The 20,872-nt window shown below is 53.6% G+C and overlaps 1 protein-coding gene across 5 annotated transcripts in view; it reads left to right on the forward strand.

Moving 5' to 3' along the window:
* LOC105493448 (forkhead box N4) overlaps positions 1–19,712 on the forward strand; it is a 31,566-nt gene extending 11,854 nt beyond the window's left edge. For 2 of the 5 annotated variants that reach the window (XM_011761101.2, XM_011761100.2), the window contains exons 3-11: positions 7,150–7,295; positions 9,283–9,407; positions 9,506–9,619; positions 9,941–10,068; positions 10,709–10,805; positions 11,920–12,127; positions 16,086–16,478; positions 17,954–18,099; positions 19,560–19,712. In XM_011761101.2, coding sequence (XP_011759403.2) covers positions 7,150–7,295; positions 9,283–9,407; positions 9,506–9,619; positions 9,941–10,068; positions 10,709–10,805; positions 11,920–12,127; positions 16,086–16,478; positions 17,954–18,099; positions 19,560–19,691 — 1,489 coding nt within the window. In that variant the 3' untranslated portion in view covers positions 19,692–19,712. Of the gene's footprint in view, positions 1–7,149; positions 7,296–9,282; positions 9,408–9,505; positions 9,620–9,940; positions 10,069–10,708; positions 10,806–11,919; positions 12,128–16,085; positions 16,479–17,953; positions 18,666–19,559 lie in introns of those variants that run through there. The other 3 variants (XM_011761102.2, XM_011761103.2, XM_011761104.3) reach the window with 3 other exon arrangements.
* Positions 19,713–20,872: the final 1,160 nt, after the last annotated feature.

The raw sequence follows: 20,872 nt of genomic DNA on the forward strand, positions 1-20,872 counted from the left end.
CCTGTAATCCCAGTTACTTGGGAGTCTGAGACAGGAGAATCGCCTGAACCCAGGAAGCGGAGGTTGCAGTGAGCTAAGATCGTGCCACTGCACTCCAGCCTGGGTGACAAGAGCAAGGCTCTGTCTCAAAAACACAAAACAAAACAAAAGATTCTCATTAGGAGTGGGCAACCTAAATCTCTTGCATGCACAGTTCACAATAGGGTTTCCACTCCTATGAGAATCTAATGCCGCTGCTGATCTGACAGGAGGTGGAGCTCAGGCACCTGCTACTCACCTCCTTCTGTGCAGCCCGGTTCCTAACAGGCCACGGACCAGTACCAGTCCTCAGCCTGGAGGTTGTTGACCTCTGTAATAGAGCACACTTCTTCAGCCAGGGAGAAAAGGACACGGTTGCTGTAGCCAACCCAGTCTCTGGAGGTGGATGTCCTGGTTCCACCACTCCCTGGCTGGGTGACCCTAGACAGGCCCATTCCTCTCTGGCCTCAGTGTTCTCATCTGGCAAATGGGAAGGTGGTGATGATAATAATCCCTGCCTGATCAGGCTCTTGCAAGGATGATGTGAGATCCAGTGTGAAAGTGGCTTTAGCTCAGGGCTGGGCGCACACGAGGGGCTTGTCCACCCCATGCCACATCCATGGGGGGACAGCTGACCCCAGGGGAGTGTGGGTGGAGCAACCAGAATGCTGGGTCTGTTTGCTCATCTGTGTTCATCTGTGGGTACTTGTGGAGCAGCCTTCGTGTGCCTGGCCCTGTGCTGGGCACTGGGAGTTTGGCTCCTCCCGTGGGTGCGTGAGGGTCTTTGCTTCAGCACCAGGGCGTCTGGGGGCTGCCTGCACCCAGCAGGGGACTCAACCCTTGTCCTGTCCTGGTCTCCTCCCTGCCAGACCCTTAGGGACCCTCAAGACCTGAAGGTGTAGCCCCTGCCCTCCCTGGGGCCACCAGTTGGGCTCAGAAGAAAGTTGTGGTCAACTAGAGTGCTCCCTGGGGCTCAGAGAAATGGGGAATCCAATGGGGAGACACTGAAATGCGCACAGAGGGAGAAGGAAAGGCGTCCTTTTGAGGGAACAGAAGGTGCGTAGACCCAGAGGAAGACACACGGAGAAGCGGGGAAGGACATTTGGCCCCAACTGGGACCGTTAGTGCAATGGAGGCTTGTCACACACCACACCTGAGTGAGGGCAGGGGCCACCTCAACAGAAGGAGGGCGAGATGGGCCACAGCTCCCCAGCACTGGGTGTGCAGGAACAACCTGAGGCTGGGGGATGCATTAAATGCAGGTACCCAGCCTCTTCCCCAGAAAGCCTGCCTCAGTGGCTCTGGGCGACCCAGCAGCAGGGCTGGTACCATGCAGGGGACTGTGGGTGAGTGGGGTGGAGACAGGTCCATAGGAGATCGGGGACCCTGGACGCCATGTCAGAGGAGGGGGAAGAGGAGAGGATGGGCACTTAGCACAGCTCTTGTGGGTGCTCTGCCTCCATCGTTGTTGCCCCCATTCTACAGATGGGGAAACTGAGGCTCAGGAAGGTTAGGAAGCACACCAGACACCACCAAACCTGACGGGCAGGGCTGGGACTTCCTCCCAGGGTCCCTCAGTTACAGTGACAGACACAGAAGAGGGAAGGGGAGTCGGAGATGGAGGGAGAGTGGAGGAAGCAGGTGGAAGGAGTTGGGTCTTTTTTTTCTTTTTGAGACAGAGTCTTGCTCTGTCACCCAGGCTGGAGTGCAGTGGCAAGATCTTGGCTCACTGCAACCTCCGTGTCCCGGGTTCAAACAATTCTCCTGCCTCAACCTCCCGAGTAGCTGGGATTACAGGCACATGCCACCATGCCCAGCTACTTTCTGTATTTTTAGTAGAGACAGGGTTTTGCCATGTTGGCCAGGCTGGTCTCAAACTCCTGACCTCAGGTGATCCGCCTGCCTTGGCCTCCCAAGGTGCCGGGATTACAGGCATGAGCCACCATGCCCGGCCAGAGTTGGGTCTTTTGAAGTTGATTCTTCTCAAAGCCTCCTTTGGAGGTGACCCTAGGCAGGCAGGCATCAGTGACATGGGTGAGTCAGGGTTAGCAGGGCTGAATTTTCCTCTCACCCAGGAACTGAAGTGACACTCCCAGAGCGGGAGCAGAACAGGCCTTGGGAGGAGAGCCCAGGGCAGTGGGGCTGGAATGTGCCTTTCTCTTTGAAATTAAAATGTCCTGTCATTTTCCAGTAGACGGGAAACTTAGGAGGTTGATACAGGGTCTCTCTCTGTGTGGCTGTCTCTGTCACACACACGCCAGGGAATATTCCCAGCCCTCTAAGATGGCAGGGTGGATCACAAAGCCACTGTGCCTCCACACCAGTGTGCCAGCCTGGGGGTATGAGGCATTGCGGCTATTACTGTTATCACTCACGCCCATTTTACAGGTGGAAAACTGAGGCTGGTGATTAAGTGCCCTCCCCAGGGCCTATGGCTGAGAAGCCAGAATGGGTGGTTTCAGAACCAAGGAGCCTTTCCTGAGTTACAGCTGCTGTGGGCCCTGTAGTTTACACCGTCTCAAATGAGGCACCGGGAGAGAGTGAGGCGAGGGCACATGGGGACGCCTTTAATGAGGGAACTTCAGGCACTGATGAAGGAGAGGTATGGAGGGGGCTTCGCATGCCACTGTGGAGAGGGGGGCGTGCTGACCTTTCTGCAGGGGACAGAGGTCAGAGTGGCCAGGTGATTGGGGGATGAGACATTCTCAGGTAGGCCCTGGTGCGTCAGCCCCTGGCCCTTGCCATGCACGCAGAAGACATGCCTGAATGCCAGAGAGACTCTAAGAACAGTGGGAAGCTAGCCAGGCTTCGGAGCCAGTGGACTCCCACCACAGTGCTCCTGGTGCCCACAGCCACTGCAGGTGTCCAGGGTGCTGGCTGGGGCCACCTGTCAGGTGTACTGAGGTGGACATTCCGGCATGGGCAGTGGGCACAAGAGAGGACCAGACCACCTTTGGGATGCCTGGGGCAGCGGGGAAGCAGGGGCCTGGCCATCAACCCCAAGCATGTACAGCAAACCCCTGAGAAGGGAGATGGGGACTGCACCTGTGCCAAAAGTCAATCACACAGTGGCTCATCTGATCCTACGATAGCCAGGGAGTGGAGCCCCAGGGACCTGCAGTGACTTGTCCAAGGTCATGCAGCTCAGGGGTCACAAGGACTTGAACCCAGATCTGTCCAGTCAAGGCCTGAGCTTTGGCCATGCCCCCTGTGGGCTGTCCTTCCCCCAGAGCATAGCTGGAAGTCCCAAGGGTGGGGCTTCAGGGTCTGAGCTGGGGCCCCAACTCTGCATTTTAACTGGCTCTCTGGGAGATGCCAGTTTGCACAGCCCCAAGTGAGAGCCCGGGACCCAGGGTGGGGCATCTCCCCCAGAAGATGTCTGATCTCCACCTGTAGTGCCACAGGAACAATCTGAGGCATGCAGACAGACCCGGGTTCGAGTTCTGACTGCCTCGCTTACTAACAAAGGAGTTTTTCTTTTACTGGGCTGGCTTCAGCTTCCCCCTCTGTGAAGTGGGGCTGCCTACTCTCTGTCCCTGTCCTGGGGCTGTGACAAGGACCTGAGGAGGCAGAAGACAACTCTGTCAGTTCAAAAGGGCTGGATGTGACCATCACTGTCACACCAACTCTCAGCGCTGGTGGCCTGCGGTCAGTCTTTTTTCAACCAGCCAAGCAGGCATGTAAAGGGCACCCACTTTGGGAGGCCAAGGCAGGCGGATCACGAGGTCAGGAGTTCAACACCAGCCTGACCAACATGGTGAAACCCTATCTCTACTAAAAATACAAAAATTAGCCCAGCATGGTGGCATGCACCTGTAATCCCAGCTAGTCAAGAGGCTGAGGCAGGAGAATCGCTTAAACCCAGGAGGCGGAGGTTGCAGTGAGCCAAGATTGTGCCACTGCACTCCAGCCTGGGTGACAGAGCAAGACTCCATCTCAAAAAAAAAAAAAAAAAAAGGCACCCACTGTGTGCAAGGACGTGGGGCAATATGGGGCTTGGGGCCAACACTCAGTGAGCCAGAAGGCGGGGTAATGGGGCAGAGACCTAGACAGTGCAGGACTCGCTGGTCCTGGTGAAGTGTAGAGAGCAGTCAGGGTGCAGAGTGGGTCCTGTGCTTGGGGTCTGGGTGGCAAAGGCTTCCCAGCGGAAGTGCTGCTCTCGGGGTAGCAGGAGCCTGCACGGGGAGTCAGGACCCCAGCCCTGGTCCTTTTCCATACTGTGACATTGGGAGCAAACCAATCTCTGCTTCCCAGAGGTAAAATAAGAGGTGGGGTCCAGTGATGTCTGTGGGATGTCTGGGGTGAAGAGGCCAGAAGTCAGACTTTGCAGTGAGCCTCCAGGGGTGGGCATGGGTGCCGGGGAGGAGGCGGAAAGGGCATCATTCCTGCAAGAGGAATGGCAAACGCAGAGGCGCGAGCCCTGCCTGGGTCTGCTGGGGGCTGCAGGAGGAGTGGGGCTGCAGGAAGGGGGAGCCAGAGGGGCTCACAAGTAGCAGGAAAGAGAAGCATCAGGATAGCGCCATTGACTCAGCCCAACTAGACGCTCAGCCATGTGCTATGCCCTTTATACCTGACTTCGTGTAATCCTCACTCTGTGGGGAGGCAGGCTGACAGCACTGAAGTGACCACTCAGTCCTGTGTTTCTTCATCTGTACAATGGGCCAGTGTAAAACCAGGGTCTGGCACACAGGCAGTGCTCCTTACAGGGAAGTGTTTAGTGGTAGCTGTGGCCAGGGCATGTTGATGTGACCCCCAGATCCCAAAGCTTCAACGTACTTCCAGCCCCTGGCGACCTGGTGAATATTAATATGAACATTAATGTTGGTGTTAATATTAATAGCAGCTAAATATTCATATTACATTTACTATGAGCCACTGTTCCAAGTGCTTTACATGCAATTACATATTTCTTATGACATCCTATGAGAAAAGAGCTATTGTTATCCCCATTATACAGATAAGAAACTGAGGCTCAGAGAGGTTAAGCCAGTGGCCCAAGGGCACACAGGCAAGTGGAAATCAGGATTAGAATCCAGAGCCCAAGCATTTAACCACCATGGGTGCTGCCTGTTAGGTTTACCTGCTGCCAGAGATTCTGCCCCACAGTGGCACCTAGGAACCTAGTTCATTTACAGCCCCTCACTCAGGGAGCTTTGGAGGGCAGCTACCTTGCTAAACCTGCCAGCAGGGGCCCAGCCCCACTTCTCCTTGTTACCGCAGTGCCAAGCAGAGCGGCCAGGGCAGTGGGGAGTCACAGCAGGTTACTGAACAGGAGCATGGCTTGTACCACCAGGCGCCAGGAGGTTTGCTGGCCAGTGGGTGGGGAAGGGAGGGTGGGGACTAGCCAGCACCTCCAACAGCGGGTGGCACACCAGGCCCTGCCCCTGCACTTTACCCCATGGTCTCCCAGGGCCTGAGGGGACAGATGGTATCACCCAGGCCGTGGCTGTCACTTAGCCAGATGAGTTACGAGCAGGCTGGAGGGGTGGCAGCCGGGGGACCGCAGAAACAATTGCACTGAGACCCTGGGACAATGGGGGCCACGTGCCACAGGGGCAACAGTCGTTTGTCACACAATGGGATGCCGGGGGACAGCAGCCGGGCCAACTGCTGCCACTGACACGGCCGGCCGCGTTTTCAAATCGTTTCCAGGCCCTGTTTCCCTATGAGGCAGCCAATCGCGGGGGCAGCCAGGCAGTCACCTGATGCCAGCTTCGTGGGCCCAGGGCCCGGGCCCTGTGACAACTGAGCAGTGTGGCCATGGCAACGCTAATTGTGGCCCTAAAACACAAGAGGGGAGAGATGGGGAGGAGCAGAGAGAGAGAGACAGAGAGGGAGGAGGAGGGAGAGGGAGAATGTGAGGCCGAGCTGGCCAAGCAGATGGAGGGAGGGAAGGGGCCGGGCCTCGCTGGAGCCTCTGAGAGGCGCAGAAAACCAGGGCAGGATGGGTCGGTGTCCCGCCTCTCTCTACTCAATCTATGAGGCTATTTTTGAAACATGGAGCTTAGAATTTAGACTGTGGGCCTCTTGGTGGTGACACAGAAAGCCCCTGGCCGCAGGGTGGCAGATGTGGGGTCTGGTGTGTGCTCCTCGGCTGGTCTCTGCACTGTCACGACAGGGCCCAGATGGTGGTGTAAGACCCGGTGCTCTTGGAGTCGCGTGGCAAGTGTGACTTCAGGGCACTGGGGAATGACATGGCTATCGCAGATCACCAACCTGTCTGGCACCTCCGTGGGCAGCTATCCTACATCCACAACAAGCAATGTTTTGCCCATGAATCTGTTGCGGCTGGTGGGCGTGGGTCCCAGCTGGAACCTCCCGGGGCCACCAGGGGTCAACGTGAAGAGCTCAGGCTTCAGGAGGCACTGACTGGGTCTCAGCCCCACCACCTCCTGTTCTGTGTCGTCTTGGGCGGTGACTCAGTGCTTCGAGCCTCAGTTTTCTCATCTGTACATTGGGAGTATGGGCCCACCCTACATCTCACAGCAGCTGTGGGAATTGTGCAGGACAGCGCTTGTTGAATGCTGAGTCCAGGGCCTGGCAGGTAGCAGGCGCTCAGCTGCCTCAGCACATGGCAGGATCATCCACGCAGACTGTTCCCAAGTTCCATGTTCCTCACAGCTACAGCACAGCAGGAAACTGCCCTGGACATGGGGTCGGGAGCCTGATCCTGTCCTGGCAGGTGGGACCCTGGCCACAGGCCCTGACTGCTCTGTGCTGTAGTGTCCCATAGTAGGTAAGCTCCAACTGTGCCTCAGTTTCCCCATCTGCAAAATAGGAATAATAATACCTGTCTCACAGGGTGACTGGGAGTGTAAAAAGTCTTGACCGCTGCCTGGCACATAGTAAGTCCTCAACAAACATTTGCGTGTATTGTTTTTGTGGTAGGTGCTAAGTAGGATGTGTTAAGTGGGCGAAGGAAGGAAGGAAGGATGAGGATGAAAGATCTGGCCACCAAAAGGGATCTGGGACCAGGTTCCCGTGCCCAGTCCTGGGGATGGGCAGGTTGGAGGGCTGGCGTGGCTTGGGGAGATGAGGCACATTAAGCGGATGCTTCCAGAGGTCAGGACCCACCCCCAGGAGCTGGCCTAAGCTCCCCCTCCCGCCAGAGCTCTCTGCTCCTCTCTTCAGGCTTCTAGCCACCACCAGCGATGACGACCTCCCCGGGGACCTGCAGTCGCTGTCGTGGCTCACGGCGGTGGATGTGCCTCGGCTGCAGCAGATGGCAAGTGGCCGCGTGGACCTGGGTGGCCCCTGCGTGCCACATCCACACCCAGGTAGGCTCAGGGACAGGGTGGGCAGGGAGGAGTGTGATATAGGAAAGGGGGTGATTCCCAGCCCTGCCACCCACCCACCGTGTGGCCATGACCCCGTCTCCCAGTCTCTCTGGGCCTCTCTTTCTGCATCTGTAAAATGGGACAAATGCTCCTTCCTTAGAGGGATGTGGTTCATCATTTGCTTAACCGTGTGCCAGGCCCTGAGTGAGCTAAGGTTTCTGTGAATACAGTCCTGCTGCCACAATGGTGCATCCTGAACCTCTAGGGCAGTTGGCAAACTACAGCCCGTGGGCCAAATGCAGCCTACGGCCTGTTTCTGTACAGCCTTTGTGTTAGGAATGGATTTTACATTTTCAAAGGGTTGTAAAAACACAGAGACCATCTGGCTGGCAAAGCCTAAAATATTTGCCATCTGGCCCTTCACAAGAGAAGTTTGCTGCCCCCTGATCAAGAGGATTCCAAGAGATAATATGTGGAAGTGCTGAGTGTAGGGTCTGGCACACAGTAGATACTCAATAAATGGCAGCTAGTTGCAGCTAATGGCAGTTAGCTGCAATCATAGGCAATGGATAAAATGCTTAGAGACACAGAAAGTACTGAAGAAAAGCAAAACAGTGACAAAACAATAAACAACAGTATATTAAAAGTACCAGTGGTTGAAAAATACTTGTCTAGGATTATTTGTTTCATTGGGCAAATTGTTCTTGGGCAAAGCATGTATAGCAGGGGTCAGCAAACTTTCTGTCAAGGGCCAGGTAGTCAATATTTTAGATTTTGTAGGTAATCTGATCTGTCAAAACGATTTAACTGTGCCATTGTAACACAAAACCAGCCGCAGACAATATGTAAATGAATCAGTGCAACTCTGTGCCGGTAAAACTTTATTTACAAAAACAGGCTCTGGGCCAGAGTTTGGCTGCCAGTTTGCCAATCCCTGATCTAGAACCCCCAGGGGACAGCTGTGTGATCTCAGCCAAGTGCTTTCTGCCCTGACCAGTTTCCACATCTGCAGCAAAAGTGTAACAGAACTGCCTGCATGGGACATTGTGAGGATTCGATGCAGAGAGTGCCTTGAACGCAGGAGGTGTTTAATAAATGGTGAAATAAGGATGCCTCTTTCTTCACTGTGGCTGCTGGGTACTTTCTGTGGGCCTGTTACTGTGCCAGGCATTTGGAGCAATGAGTGATAGAAGATGTGGTCCCAATTCTTAGGGAGCTGACGATCTGGTCAGAGAGAGAAGGACAAGACAAACAGATCTAGGGACGGTGGCAGCCAGAACTCAGAGGAGAGAAGGACCCATAGGGCTTCCTGGAAGAGGTGCCCCTAGGGCAAGACCATCCTGCAGGTCACCTTTGCTTGACTGGAGGTGGCTGCCTGAAATCAGCCTAGTGCAGTAAGAATCTGTGATAGATTAGCAATGTCTGTCACAAGCCCAGCACAAGATGGGGGAAGTATGTCTGCTATTCTCATCCTGTGTGGAGGAGCAGGGCTTGGCAAAAGGGAGAGAAGGCACAAAGCCATTTTGGACCTAAACCTAGAGGCACTCAGGAGCCATGGCATGTTTTTGAGAAAAAGAAATGAACAGTGAATTAGTGTTTTAGCTTCATGAAGGACAGGGACTAAGCTATTACATCATCATGATTATCATTTATTATTGACTCATGTGTATTGAGGTATTATGTGCCCAGCAAAGTGCTAAGCACTTGATAGACATTATCTCATTTAACCCTCACAGCAAATTTATAGTTAGGGGTATCATTAGTTCAAGTACGAATGGGAAAACTGAGGCTGACCTAAGGTTGTATAGCACGTAAGAATCTACTTTTTACTACATACCAGGGAAGTGATTTGCCAAGCACCTACTCTGTGCCTGGTCTGAGGAAAGGGGCTAGCTCCATTCTCTGGAGACACCTGAGCACTGGGCCATTCCTGGTGGCAGCCACCATTCCTCTGGCCCAGCAGCGTCTCTGTGCTTCTCTCCTGCAGGTGCCTTGGCTGGGGCGGCCGACCTGCATGTGGGAGCCACTCCAAGTCCCCTTCTCCATGGCCCAGCAGGCATGGCCCCCGGAGGCATGCCAGGTCTGGGCCCCATAACTGGTCATGGAGACAGCGTAAGTACCACTGCATGGACTGCGAAGGGTGGGCAGTGCCCTCCAGACTGGGTGCCCACCCCCACTCTGACCCTCTGTCTCCTCCTCTTCCCGCCCAGCAGATGAGCCAGTTCCCCGTGGGGGGCCAGTCCTCATCTGGCCTGCAAGACCCGCCGCATCTGTACTCACCTGCCACCCAACCACAGTTCCCGCTCCCCCCGGGTGCCCAGCAGGTACCAAGGGCTCAGGGGAGCCCTGGACTCAGCAGCAGACACCCTGCCTTGGGCTGGCCAGGGACCTCTCTGAGCCTCAGTTTACTCACCCAGAACATGGGAATAACATTCCCCCCATGCTCAGGTCATGGGGTCATTCATTCCGTTCCCCCAAAACTCCTGCCCTGAGCGGAGACAAGATTGTTTCCTGGACGGCTGTGAATCCCCACACGAGGCGTTTTGAAACTAGGGTTGGGACAGGGTTACTGTGAGTGACGTATGTTCTTTCTCACCTTCTTTCTCTCTCTCTGCCACTTTCTCCCTGCCCCTGCCTGTGGGAAGTGCCCTCCTGTGGGCCTCTATGGCCCCCCATTTGGGGTACGGCCCCCCTACCCCCAGCCCCACGTGGCTGTGCATTCGTCTCAGGAACTGCACCCCAAACACTACCCCAAGCCCATCTACTCGTACAGGTGAGGTCCAGGGTGGGCCGGGTCAGGGCCGAGGGCGGCTCCGGGAGGAGAGGGATGAGGCTGCGCTCAGGGCATCTCAGACAGCTACGTGTGGCAGCCCAGACTTCCAAGAGGGAGGTTTTGGGGAGTGGGGAACCCCCAGGTGGGACTTGTTCTCAGGAAGGAGCATCATAGGGTCCCCCAGGTCAAGAGCCCACTGCAGACCTGAATCCAGTGCCACAGTTCACTTCATTCACAAGCTGTGTGGCCTTGAGGAAGTGGCGTGGCCTCTCTGAGCCTTGATTTCCGCAAATGTAAAAAGTCATCAAAATAATAGTATTGTATACCTCACGGGAGTTTGGGGAGGGGGAAACAACCTAGGGAAAGTCTAAAGGCTCATAGTCATTAAAATTATGGGGATGCCATGAAGAGGGGAAAGGGTAAGATTTCTCAAGTCAGTACCAATGGTTGAGCCCAGGGTCAAGGAGAAAGGGCAAAGGGTGGGAAAGACATCGGGCCATGAAATGGTATTGAAAGCTCACTGTGTGTGAGTGTGTAGGGTCAAGCAGGGCAGGCTTCCTGGCAGAAGAGGCACTGGGCTGTCAGCCTGAGACCCCTTCACGCCTGGCCTGCCCTGCCCTGCCCCACCTCCTGCCCCCAGCTGTCTGATCGCCATGGCCCTGAAGAACAGCAAGACGGGCAGCCTGCCTGTGAGTGAGATCTACAGCTTCATGAAGGAGCACTTCCCCTACTTCAAGGTGAGGGGTCCCAAGCCAGGGTAGGGGTGCTGGAGCTGCCTGGTGCTGCCAGAATCCAGGGCTGGCCCTGGGCCAACCCTCTTTGGTTCCCAGTTATGTCTGTGTATCTGGTGATTAGGACATGTGCACATACACTCACATAGAAGACAGTCAGAAAGAGAGGGGGCATTTGAACTGGGCTCTGACAGATGAAGAGGAGTTCATTGGGCATCCCAAGGAGAAAAGGGTAGAGGCACCAGACTAGTTACTCAGCACGGATTCAGTACAACATAATGATGCAAAACAACGGAACTGGCAAGAGCCTTCACCTCTGAGCCTCAGTATCCTCATATGTCAGGTGTGGAGAATCATCCCAAGCTGGCAAGGTCAGTGAGGATCCTGCGGATAAGGGCCTGGCAGCTTCTGGCATAGGGTTGGCCACTAGTAATGTTATCCTTGTTAGCATCAAAGCAAAAAGTGGAGTAGGAAGTCAGAGGGTACACCAAGCTGTAGGGTCCCTGGCCTGGACAGTGTCCTCAGCAAAAATACTGCAGTACAGTGTGTGTGAGTACATGTACACGTGTGGTGTGAGATGCATTGTGATATCTGGTTATCTAGCATTTAAAAATAATTTGCTGGTGGTGCACGCCTGTAGTCCCAGCTACTTGGGGGGCTGAGGTGGGAGGACTGTTCGATCCCAGGAGGTCGAGGTTGCAGTGAGTTGTGATCACACCACTGTACTCTAGCCTGGGTGACAGAGCAAGACCCTGTCTCAAAAAGTAAATTTGCATTGAATACACTTGACCAGTTATCCATTTATTGGCATCATTCTTCCTTGCTTGCTTCCTCAGTGGGAGAGGGAGTATGGAATATCCAGCAGGCCAGGCTGCATCCTCCTATAGTAACAGTTGGCCGGAGCTGAATTGTACTTCCCCTCTCATCAGGGCATGGCCACACCAGCTGGCCTCCGTCCCCAGCACTCTCTCTTGTCTCTCCAACTTGAGGCTGAGTGTCAGTCACTGTCAAATTACTCCTGCCACCGCGATGTCCTGCCGCTACGGGCCTGAGTAGGAGATCCCCGGGGTAGGAGGAAAGGCTTACAGGGAGGCCTCTGAATGCCGATGTCTCTTCATAGACGGCTCCCGACGGCTGGAAGAACTCGGTGCGGCACAACCTGTCTCTGAACAAGTGCTTCGAGAAGGTGGAGAACAAGATGAGCGGCTCCTCCCGCAAGGGCTGCCTGTGGGCTCTGAACCTGGCCCGCATTGACAAGATGGAGGAGGAGATGCACAAGTGGAAGAGGAAGGACCTGGCTGCCATCCACCGGAGCATGGCCAACCCTGGTGAGGCCCGGACAGCCCACAGCGCGTGCGCGTGCACACACACACACGCGCACATGCACACACGTACACACATGTGGAAGAGGAAGGACCTGGCCACCGGAGCATGGCCAACCCTGGTGAGGCCCGGACAGCCCACAGGGCGTGCACACACACACACATGTGCACGCACACAAATACACGTGCGCACGCACACAAATACACGCGCGCACACACACACGCACACACACATGCGCGCACACACACACATGCACACGCACACATACATGGAAGAGGAAGGACCTGGCTGACATTCACCAGCGCATGGCCAACCCCGGTGAAGCCTGGATGCACACACGCGCACGCACACAAATACACGCGTGCACACACACACAAATGCACTCACACACCTGTGCACACAAACATGCACACATACACAGAAGAGGAAGGACCTGGCCACCATCCACTGGAGCATGGCCAATCCCGGTGAGGCCCAGACAGCCTGCAGTGCGCATGCACACAAGTGCACACGTGCATGCACACACACACGCAGAACAGGAAGGACCTGGCTGGCATCCACTGGAGCATGGCCAACCCTGGTGAGGCCCAGATGCACACACACACACACACACATGTGCACACACACGGAAGAGGAAAGACCTGGCCACCATCCACCAGAGCACGGCCAACCCTGGTGAGGCCCGGACAGCGCACAATGTGCGCACACACACACGCACATGCACACACACACGCACAAACAAGCACACACACACGGAAGAGGAAGGACCTGGCCGCCATCCACCAGAGCACGGCCAACCCCGGTGAGGCCCGGACAGCCCACAGCATGCGCGCGCACACACGCACACGCACACACGTACACACACGCGGAAGAGGAAGGACCTGGCCGCCATCCACCAGAGCACGGCCAACCCCAGTGAGGCCCGGACAGCCCACAGCGCATGCACACACACACACACACACATGCACACACACACCCACGCACATGCACACACATACACACATGTGGAAGAGGAAGGACCTGGCCACCGGAACATGGCCAACCCTGGTGAGGCCCAGACAGCCCAAAGCACACATGCACACACACACATGCACACGCACATGCACACACGTACACACATGTGGAAGAGGAAGGACCTGGCCACCGGAGCATGGCCAACCCTGGTGAGGCCCAGACAGCCCAAAGCGTGCACACACACAGTGCACACACAAATGCACACACATGCATGCACACACACAAGTGGAAGAGGAAGCACCTGGCCGCCATCCACCAGAGCATGGCCAAGAGGCCCGGACAGCCCCCAGTGTGCACACACATGCATGCACGCATGCACACACACATGCACACACACGCGCACACATACACACCACACGCCCCTCCTCCCAGCCCAGCCCCAGCTCTGCCTATGCCCTACCCAGTCTGTAACACTTCTCAGATACGATGATGGGAAGACAGGAGTCTGGCAAACCTCCCTCCTATGAAATTGGCCTCTCCCTCCCCAGCCCTATCCAGTGGCGGAAGTAATTGAGAGGCCTGATCAGAAACAGAAAAAAGCTGTTGGATCTCACTTGTCATCCATAGTGTCTTGCCCAGAAATGCCAAACTACACAACCATGGGATAAACATTGCTTTCCTACCACATTGGCAGAGATGTTTAAAATAATAACACTCAGTGTGGACTAGGATGTGGAAACATAGACAGTTTCGTATACAATGGATAGGAATTTAAGCTGTTACACTTTTTGAGGGAAAGCTAACATATCAAACACCTGCAAATGGTACCCATGGATTGGTCCAATTATTCTACTTCTGACAATGTGTATTGTGAAGAGCAAAGATTTGAGCAAAAGGTTTATGAACAAAGTTATCCATCACAAAATTATTTCTAAGAGTGAAACATAGAAAGCAGTCCAGACATCTCACAAGAGGGGGTTGGTTAAATAAATAGAATGACATACCTTGCAAGTATTAGAGATGAGAAATATTTTTAAATATTTTTGGAATATAAAGAAATGTTAGGCCGGGCATGGTGCCTCATGCCCATAACTCCAGCACTTTGGGAGGCCGAGGCAGGTGGATCACCTAAGGTCAGGAGTTCAAGACCATCCTGGCCAACATGGTGAAACCCCATCTCTACTAAAAATATAAAAATTAGCCAGGCATGGTGCCAGGCGCCTGTAATCCCAGCTACTCGGGAGGCTGAGGCAGGAGAATCACTTGAACCCGGGAGGCGGAGGTTGCAGTGACCCAAGATCAAGCCACTATACTCCAGCCTAGGTGACAAAACAAAAATCCATCCAAAAAGAAAAAAATGTTCTCATTAAGTGAAAAGGGGCAGGTTATAAATCAATATCCACGGCAAGATCACATTTTAAAATACATATATATCCATATTGATTTGCCTCCCAAAAATGTATATATGTATGAGAGAGAGAGAATAACTATGCTTGTGTGTTTGGGAAGAAGTACACAAAATCTTTACTATGAATAGAGAGACCATTGATAACTTTTGTATTTTTCACATATTTCTGTATTTTCCAAAACTTCTATCCTGTTCCTAATTAGAAAAAGGATTGCATCTGCTTTAAAAAAAAAAAATTAATGGATATGAGGTGGGGCCATCCAAGGGACATATGCATGGGGACTGTGACGTGGAGGCTAACTCTGCCCCAGCCTTTGGAGTATGGCCAGAGTCTGTTGGGTATCACCGTGCTGGGTAGGAATGGGGCTGAGTGTGTGGCTTGTGGGTGAACAACTCAAGGCAGGAAGAAGGGCTGTAGCAGGAGCCAATGGTCCCTCAGTTGAGGGGGTATCACATCGCACCCAGCCCACTGAAAGCTCTGGGGTCTGGCTTGAGACCCAGGGCCAGTACTGACACATATTCAGAGTGAAGTCTTGGGTAAGTTATTCTGCCTTCTAGATTCTAAGTGTTCTCATTCCTAAAATGGGTGCAACCCAAATAGATCTTGGGACCCTGTCCACTCTCAACCCTGTGTTGCACTCAACAAGACATAACCAATAACCAAAAATAATTTGAGAGTCATTTGTCTTTACTTGTTTATGTCCAAGAGTATTAAGGATTTTTAACCCACAGCAACACTTCTTAATGTCTCTTTGGTAGCAGGGAGTGGCCAGGGCCCCTTGCATGTAAATACGTTTTATCCCTGTCTTACGGGATTTGTAATCACGGCCTTACCTCCTTGCAGGGCTGTCAGGAGATTTCAATGAAGCCCTAGGGTTACAGGGCTGTCCTGTAAGGCACTATCCTGATGAAAGGGGCTAATGTTATTATCTGATGACTTTTTTTTTCAAAGACAGGGTCTTGCTCTGTCACCCAGACTGGAGTACAGTAGTGCAATCATGTCTTAACTGCAGCCTCAACCTCCTGGGCTCAAGTGATCCCCCCACCTCAGCCTCCCAAGTAACTGGTACTACAGACACACACCACCACGCCCAGCTAAGATTTTTTATTTTTTGTAGAGATGGTATCTTACTATGTTGTTCAGGCGAATCTTGAACTCCTGACCTCAAGCTGTCCTCCTGCTTCAGCTTCCCAAAGCACTGGGATTACAGGCATGAGCCCAGCCTTTGATTCACCTCTTATTCCTCAAAGATTCTGCACAATTTGTGATTTTGTTACATCTCCACAACAACCCTGTGCAGAGTGTATCATGTCTTGCTAGATGGGCAGAGATGTTTAAAATAATAAAATATTAACACCCAGCATGGGCTAGGATGCGGAGAAGTATTTAATAGACACCTTCATTTACAGTGGGTGGCAATGTAAGTTGTGAGATGAGATGATGCCTATGTCATTTCATAGGTGAGGAGACAGAGGTTCAGAGTGTCCAAGAGGCTTGCTAAGGTCACACAGGTGGTGACACTGGAATTTGAACCCAGGCCTGGGCTGGGGCCCGGTAACTGCTGGGTGGGTTCTGAGTGGCCTCTCCCACTTGCCTGCAGAGGAGTTGGACAAGCTGATCTCCGACCGGCCTGAAAGCTGCCGGCGCCCCGGCAAACCGGGGGAACCAGAGGCCCCTGTGCTGACTCACGCCACCACAGTGGCCGTGGCACACGGCTGCCTGGCTGTCTCCCAGCTCCCACCCCAGCCACTGATGACCCTGTCCCTGCAGTCAGTCCCCCTGCACCACCAGGTCCAGCCCCAGGCACATCTTGCTCCAGACTCTCCAGCACCAGCCCAGACCCCGCCGCTGCATGCCTTGCCGGACCTCAGCCCCAGCCCGCTCCCCCACCCCGCCATGGGAAGGGCTCCTGTAGACTTCATCAACATCAGCACCGACATGAACACTGAGGTGGATGCCCTTGACCCGAGCATCATGGACTTCGCGCTGCAGGGTGAGGCCAGAGGAATGGAGTGATGGGAATGGAATGGGGAGGGGAGGGGAGGGGAGAGGCCCGGGGACCAAAGGGAGTGAGGGAGAGGACTGTGCTGCCTACATTTGCCCCACAGTCTCGTTCCCATAGCAACAACCTTTACAAGTTGAACATCCCTGATCCGGAAATCCAAAATGCTCCAAAATTCGAAAATTTTTGAGCCCTGACAAGACACTCAAAGGTCATGCTTGTTGGAGCAGTTCAGATTTCAGATGTTTGGTTGGATTAGGGATGTTCAATCTGTTATAGCCAATGGCAGCCAACAGGAAATGAGCATTTGCTGTATACCAGGCCAGAGCATTGCACAGGCATCACCTGAGGTCACCACCATCCACATTTCTGTTCTGCCGATGAGGACACTGAGGCAGAGAGAAGTGAAGTCACTCACCCAAGGTCACCTGGCTAGTAAGTGGCAGAGCCTGGAGTTAAACCTCAGTCTGTCTGGCCCCAAAGTTTTCATCAGTAACTGCTTCAACTCCCATGTGCCACCCCCACGCCAGGTCACACTCTGACCTGCTGCCTGCCTCATGATCATCTCCGATAAATGGGATGTGATGAATGAACGAACAGGGGAATTTCCGGTTTCAGTGAAGGCTCACACTTCATCCACTCACTAGCACCGGTGCAGCTCTTATGTTTCAGCCAAGGGTGGAGACAGCCTCTGTCCCGAGTTCTGCCTCTAGTGAGGGACATGGACAGGTGGCAAGTCAGCTGCAGCTGTGAAGTGGTATATTTGCACCTCCCTGCCTTTCTTTTCCTGGATTGTTGTGTAGTTCAATGTACTGAAGAAAGGGAAGCATTGTCTTGTCCCCCTGGCTTTGACCATAATGATATCATGAGAACTAATGTTTCCACAAGTCCTCTTGTTTAACCCTTGCCACAGCCTTAGGAGCTGGATTCACTGATCATCTCCATCTTATTCTGAAGTTCTGAGATGGAAGTGTCCCAAAGACATTCGGTGGGAAGGTGAAGGTCCAGGGCTACAACTCTGGCCCTTCCATGGTTTTATTGTTTTTTGTTTTTTTTGAGATGGAGTCTCGCTGTCACCCAGACTGTAGTGCAGTGGCGCGATCTCGGCTCACTGCAACCTCCGCCTCCTGGGTTCAAGTGATGCTTGCGCCTCAGCCTCCCAAGTAGCTGGGATTACAGGTGTGTGCTACCAGGCCAGGCTAATTTTTATATTTTCAGTAGAGATGGGATTTCGCCATGTTGGCCAGCTGGTGTTGAACTCCTGGCCTCAAGTGATCCACCCACCTCGGCTTCCCAAAGTGCTGGGATTACAGGCGTGAGCCACCATGCCCGGCCCCATGCCCTTTTTCTACAACACATGACCTTAGACGCCACACATGGTCTCTGCCTCTTCCCTAAGATGGGGGATTCGAACTCGGGTCGTTTGATGTGAAGCCAGCTCACCCTAATGCTTTTGTCTTTGAAAGGGAACCTGTGGGAGGAGATGAAGGATGAGGGATTCAGCCTGGACACGCTGGGCGCCTTTGGAGACTCCCCACTTGGCTGTGACCTGGGGGCCTCAGGCCTGACCCCTGCCTCGGGTGGCAGCGACCAGTCCTTCCCAGACTTGCAGGTGACGGGTCTCTACACAGCGTACTCCACTCCGGACAGTGTGGCCGCCTCAGGCACCAGCTCCTCCTCCCAGTACCTGGGTGCACAGGGGAACAAGCCCATAGCCCTGCTTTGAGCTGTCAGCCTCACCTGCCCCGGAACCCCGGCACCCGGCTTGGGCAGAGAACTGACTGGATCAGGGTGTTCCCAGAAGGCAGGTCCCTCATGGTCCCCGAAGCCTCTCCTAAACCTGTGGCGAAATTGCTGGCTGGACAGGGAAGCGGTTCCCCTCAGCAGCCCCTCTCTTCCTCGTGCCCCCCACTGGAGCTTCCGGGACAGTTTCTGGGGGCTCTTCTAAGTCAGAAGGGTGGAGGAGGGCGGACAAGCAACCCAGCGTCCCCCGACTCCTTGACACTCCTCCAAGGCCTGAGCTGCGACGCCTGGCCATGTTGAGTGACACTTCTCCATCTTGGATCCTGGCTGGGTGACCTCAATGACCTGCACCCCATTTTGGGACACCTTTGTGCATTGAGGAGACACCCTGGGGTGAAAGCCCTTGAATTCATCCTCATGGGAAATGGCTGAGTGGATCAAACCTCAGCCGCAGCCTCCAGGGGCCAGGCCCAGAGCAGGAAATGGAGCCAGAGAACCTTGAGCCTCTCTCTCTTGGATAGGACAAGCTGAACTCTGAAATGGGAGCCAGTCCAGGTGGCCTTCAGCCCCACCTTTCCGATAGTCTATTAGAATTTTATTAGAGCAGATTCCTGGGCCATGCCGGGCACCGTGACCAGGTGTAAATTTATTTATATTTATTGTGGCCCAACCACCCCACTTCTTTAAACCCAGCCCGAGGCCTCTGGAATGAGACTCCTCCTCCCTCCCTACCTCCCAGCCATCCTAACTCCTACAGGCCAGAGGATGACATCTCTAACTGGCTCGTATTCCCTTGGCAGCCTGGGGCTACTTTTTAGAACCAGCAAGCACTGTTGATACTGTGAACCATCCTATTTTTTCCATATTAGAGACCAGATATTTTTCTACCTGTTCATGATTCACATCTCTTCTTGCATGTACCTAAGAGAGGCGGTGCCATTGTTTGGGGGCTTGGGGGGCTTTCAAAGGGGAAAATGCAATGGGAGAGGAACTGGAGGAGGGTGCTTTTTACTGGGATTTGACTCTCCTGAGGGAATGAAAGCCAGCTGAACCATGTAAAGCTCGAACCACGTGGCGAGTGGTGGACAAAACTTCGATGCATGATATTTATTGGCACTTCCTCACCTCCCTTTGTCCTACAGCTGTTTTTATGTTTCTTTTTCTCTCCTTGCTAATTACTGACTCCCCAAGTGGCAAGTTCCTCAGATAGCTGGGTTAAAGGAGAGACAGGTGAGTGAGCTAGTCAATTGTGAAAAATGCTGTCCCAGCAAAGTTGAGACAAAACTGGAGAAGCTGCAGCCTCACGCACCATCCCCCTCTTTCCACCAGATGGATGTTGACTGTGTCTGGGAGTTCCCGAACCCTAGAGCCAGGATGTTGTTTCATCAACAGCTCAGCCAGCTGCCTGGGAGCTTTGGCATTAAGCCCCGCCTTGAAGGGAGAGCTTTAAGTTTTTCCTAGTTCTGGAACTTTCCACCGAGCATCCACCACCCTTAGACACAATCCCAGTGCTACCCGTCCGACCTGCACTGTCATCTGCTTTGTGTGACATGGCCCCCGATAAGGTGTTGAAATTGTTATTCATGAAGACTCCGTGTTTGAGTAACATCAAGACTGTCAGTGTAGAATTGAGTAACTGTCTTCTATCAATAAAGGCTGAACGGCAGCTCTGTGGCTTGTGAGAAGGTCAAAGGGAGATAAAGGATAATGACACTACTCACTCATCCCTTACAGGTGAGGTCCCATTTACAGATGGGGAAATTGAGGCCCAGAGAGGTGACACCACTGCACACCAGACCCAGGCATTCTGATACCAAGTTCCCATCGCACCAGAAACTGGGGGGAGTTTGTCATGAAGGTTACAATGAGCATGGCCTCCATTTACTGTCCCTGAGAACTGGCGCTTGACAGGCATCATTTCAGGCAGGGATCACGAATGCCATTTACCACTCAGAAAGCAGAGGCTTGGAGAAGTAGGGCTGGCTGAGTGTGTCCTGGAGCTCAGCAGCACAGCTCAGGTGTGTACCCATGTCAGAAAAGACAAGATGGAAACGGACGCACCCCTTCCAGCACCTGCTATATGCCAGGCCCCGTACTAGTCACTGCTGTCAATTAGCTCATTTGGTCCTCACAACAGCCGTAGTAAGCATGTCTGATTTGTTACTACACCCATGTCACAGATGAAGAAACTGAGGCTCAGGGGAATAAAGCAGGTGACTTGCTGTCCAAGATATAACAGGCAAACTATATATTAAATGAGAGTCTAACTCTTTTTATTTTTTCAGACAGAGTCTCACTCTGTCACCAGACTGGAGTGCAGTGGTGCAATTTTGGTTCACTGCAACCTCGGCCTCCCGGATTCAAGCGATTCTCCTGCCTCAGCCTCCCGAGTAGCTGGGACTACAGGCAACGCCACCACACCCAGCTACTTTTTGTATTTTTAGTAGAGACAGGGTTTCACCATGTTGGCCAGGATGGTCTTGATCTCTTGACCTTGTGATCTGCCCGCCTCAGCCTCCCAAAGTGCTAGGATTACAGGCAGGAGTCTAACTCTTAAGCCCACCCAGGAAGTGGCCTGCAGCCTCAGGGGAGACCAGATTCGTGCACATGCAACGTTTTATGAGTGAGGAAGTATGTCTGGG

This window comes from Macaca nemestrina, chromosome 10 (genome assembly GCF_043159975.1).
Source record: "Macaca nemestrina isolate mMacNem1 chromosome 10, mMacNem.hap1, whole genome shotgun sequence".
NCBI lineage: Eukaryota > Metazoa > Chordata > Mammalia > Primates > Cercopithecidae > Macaca > Macaca nemestrina.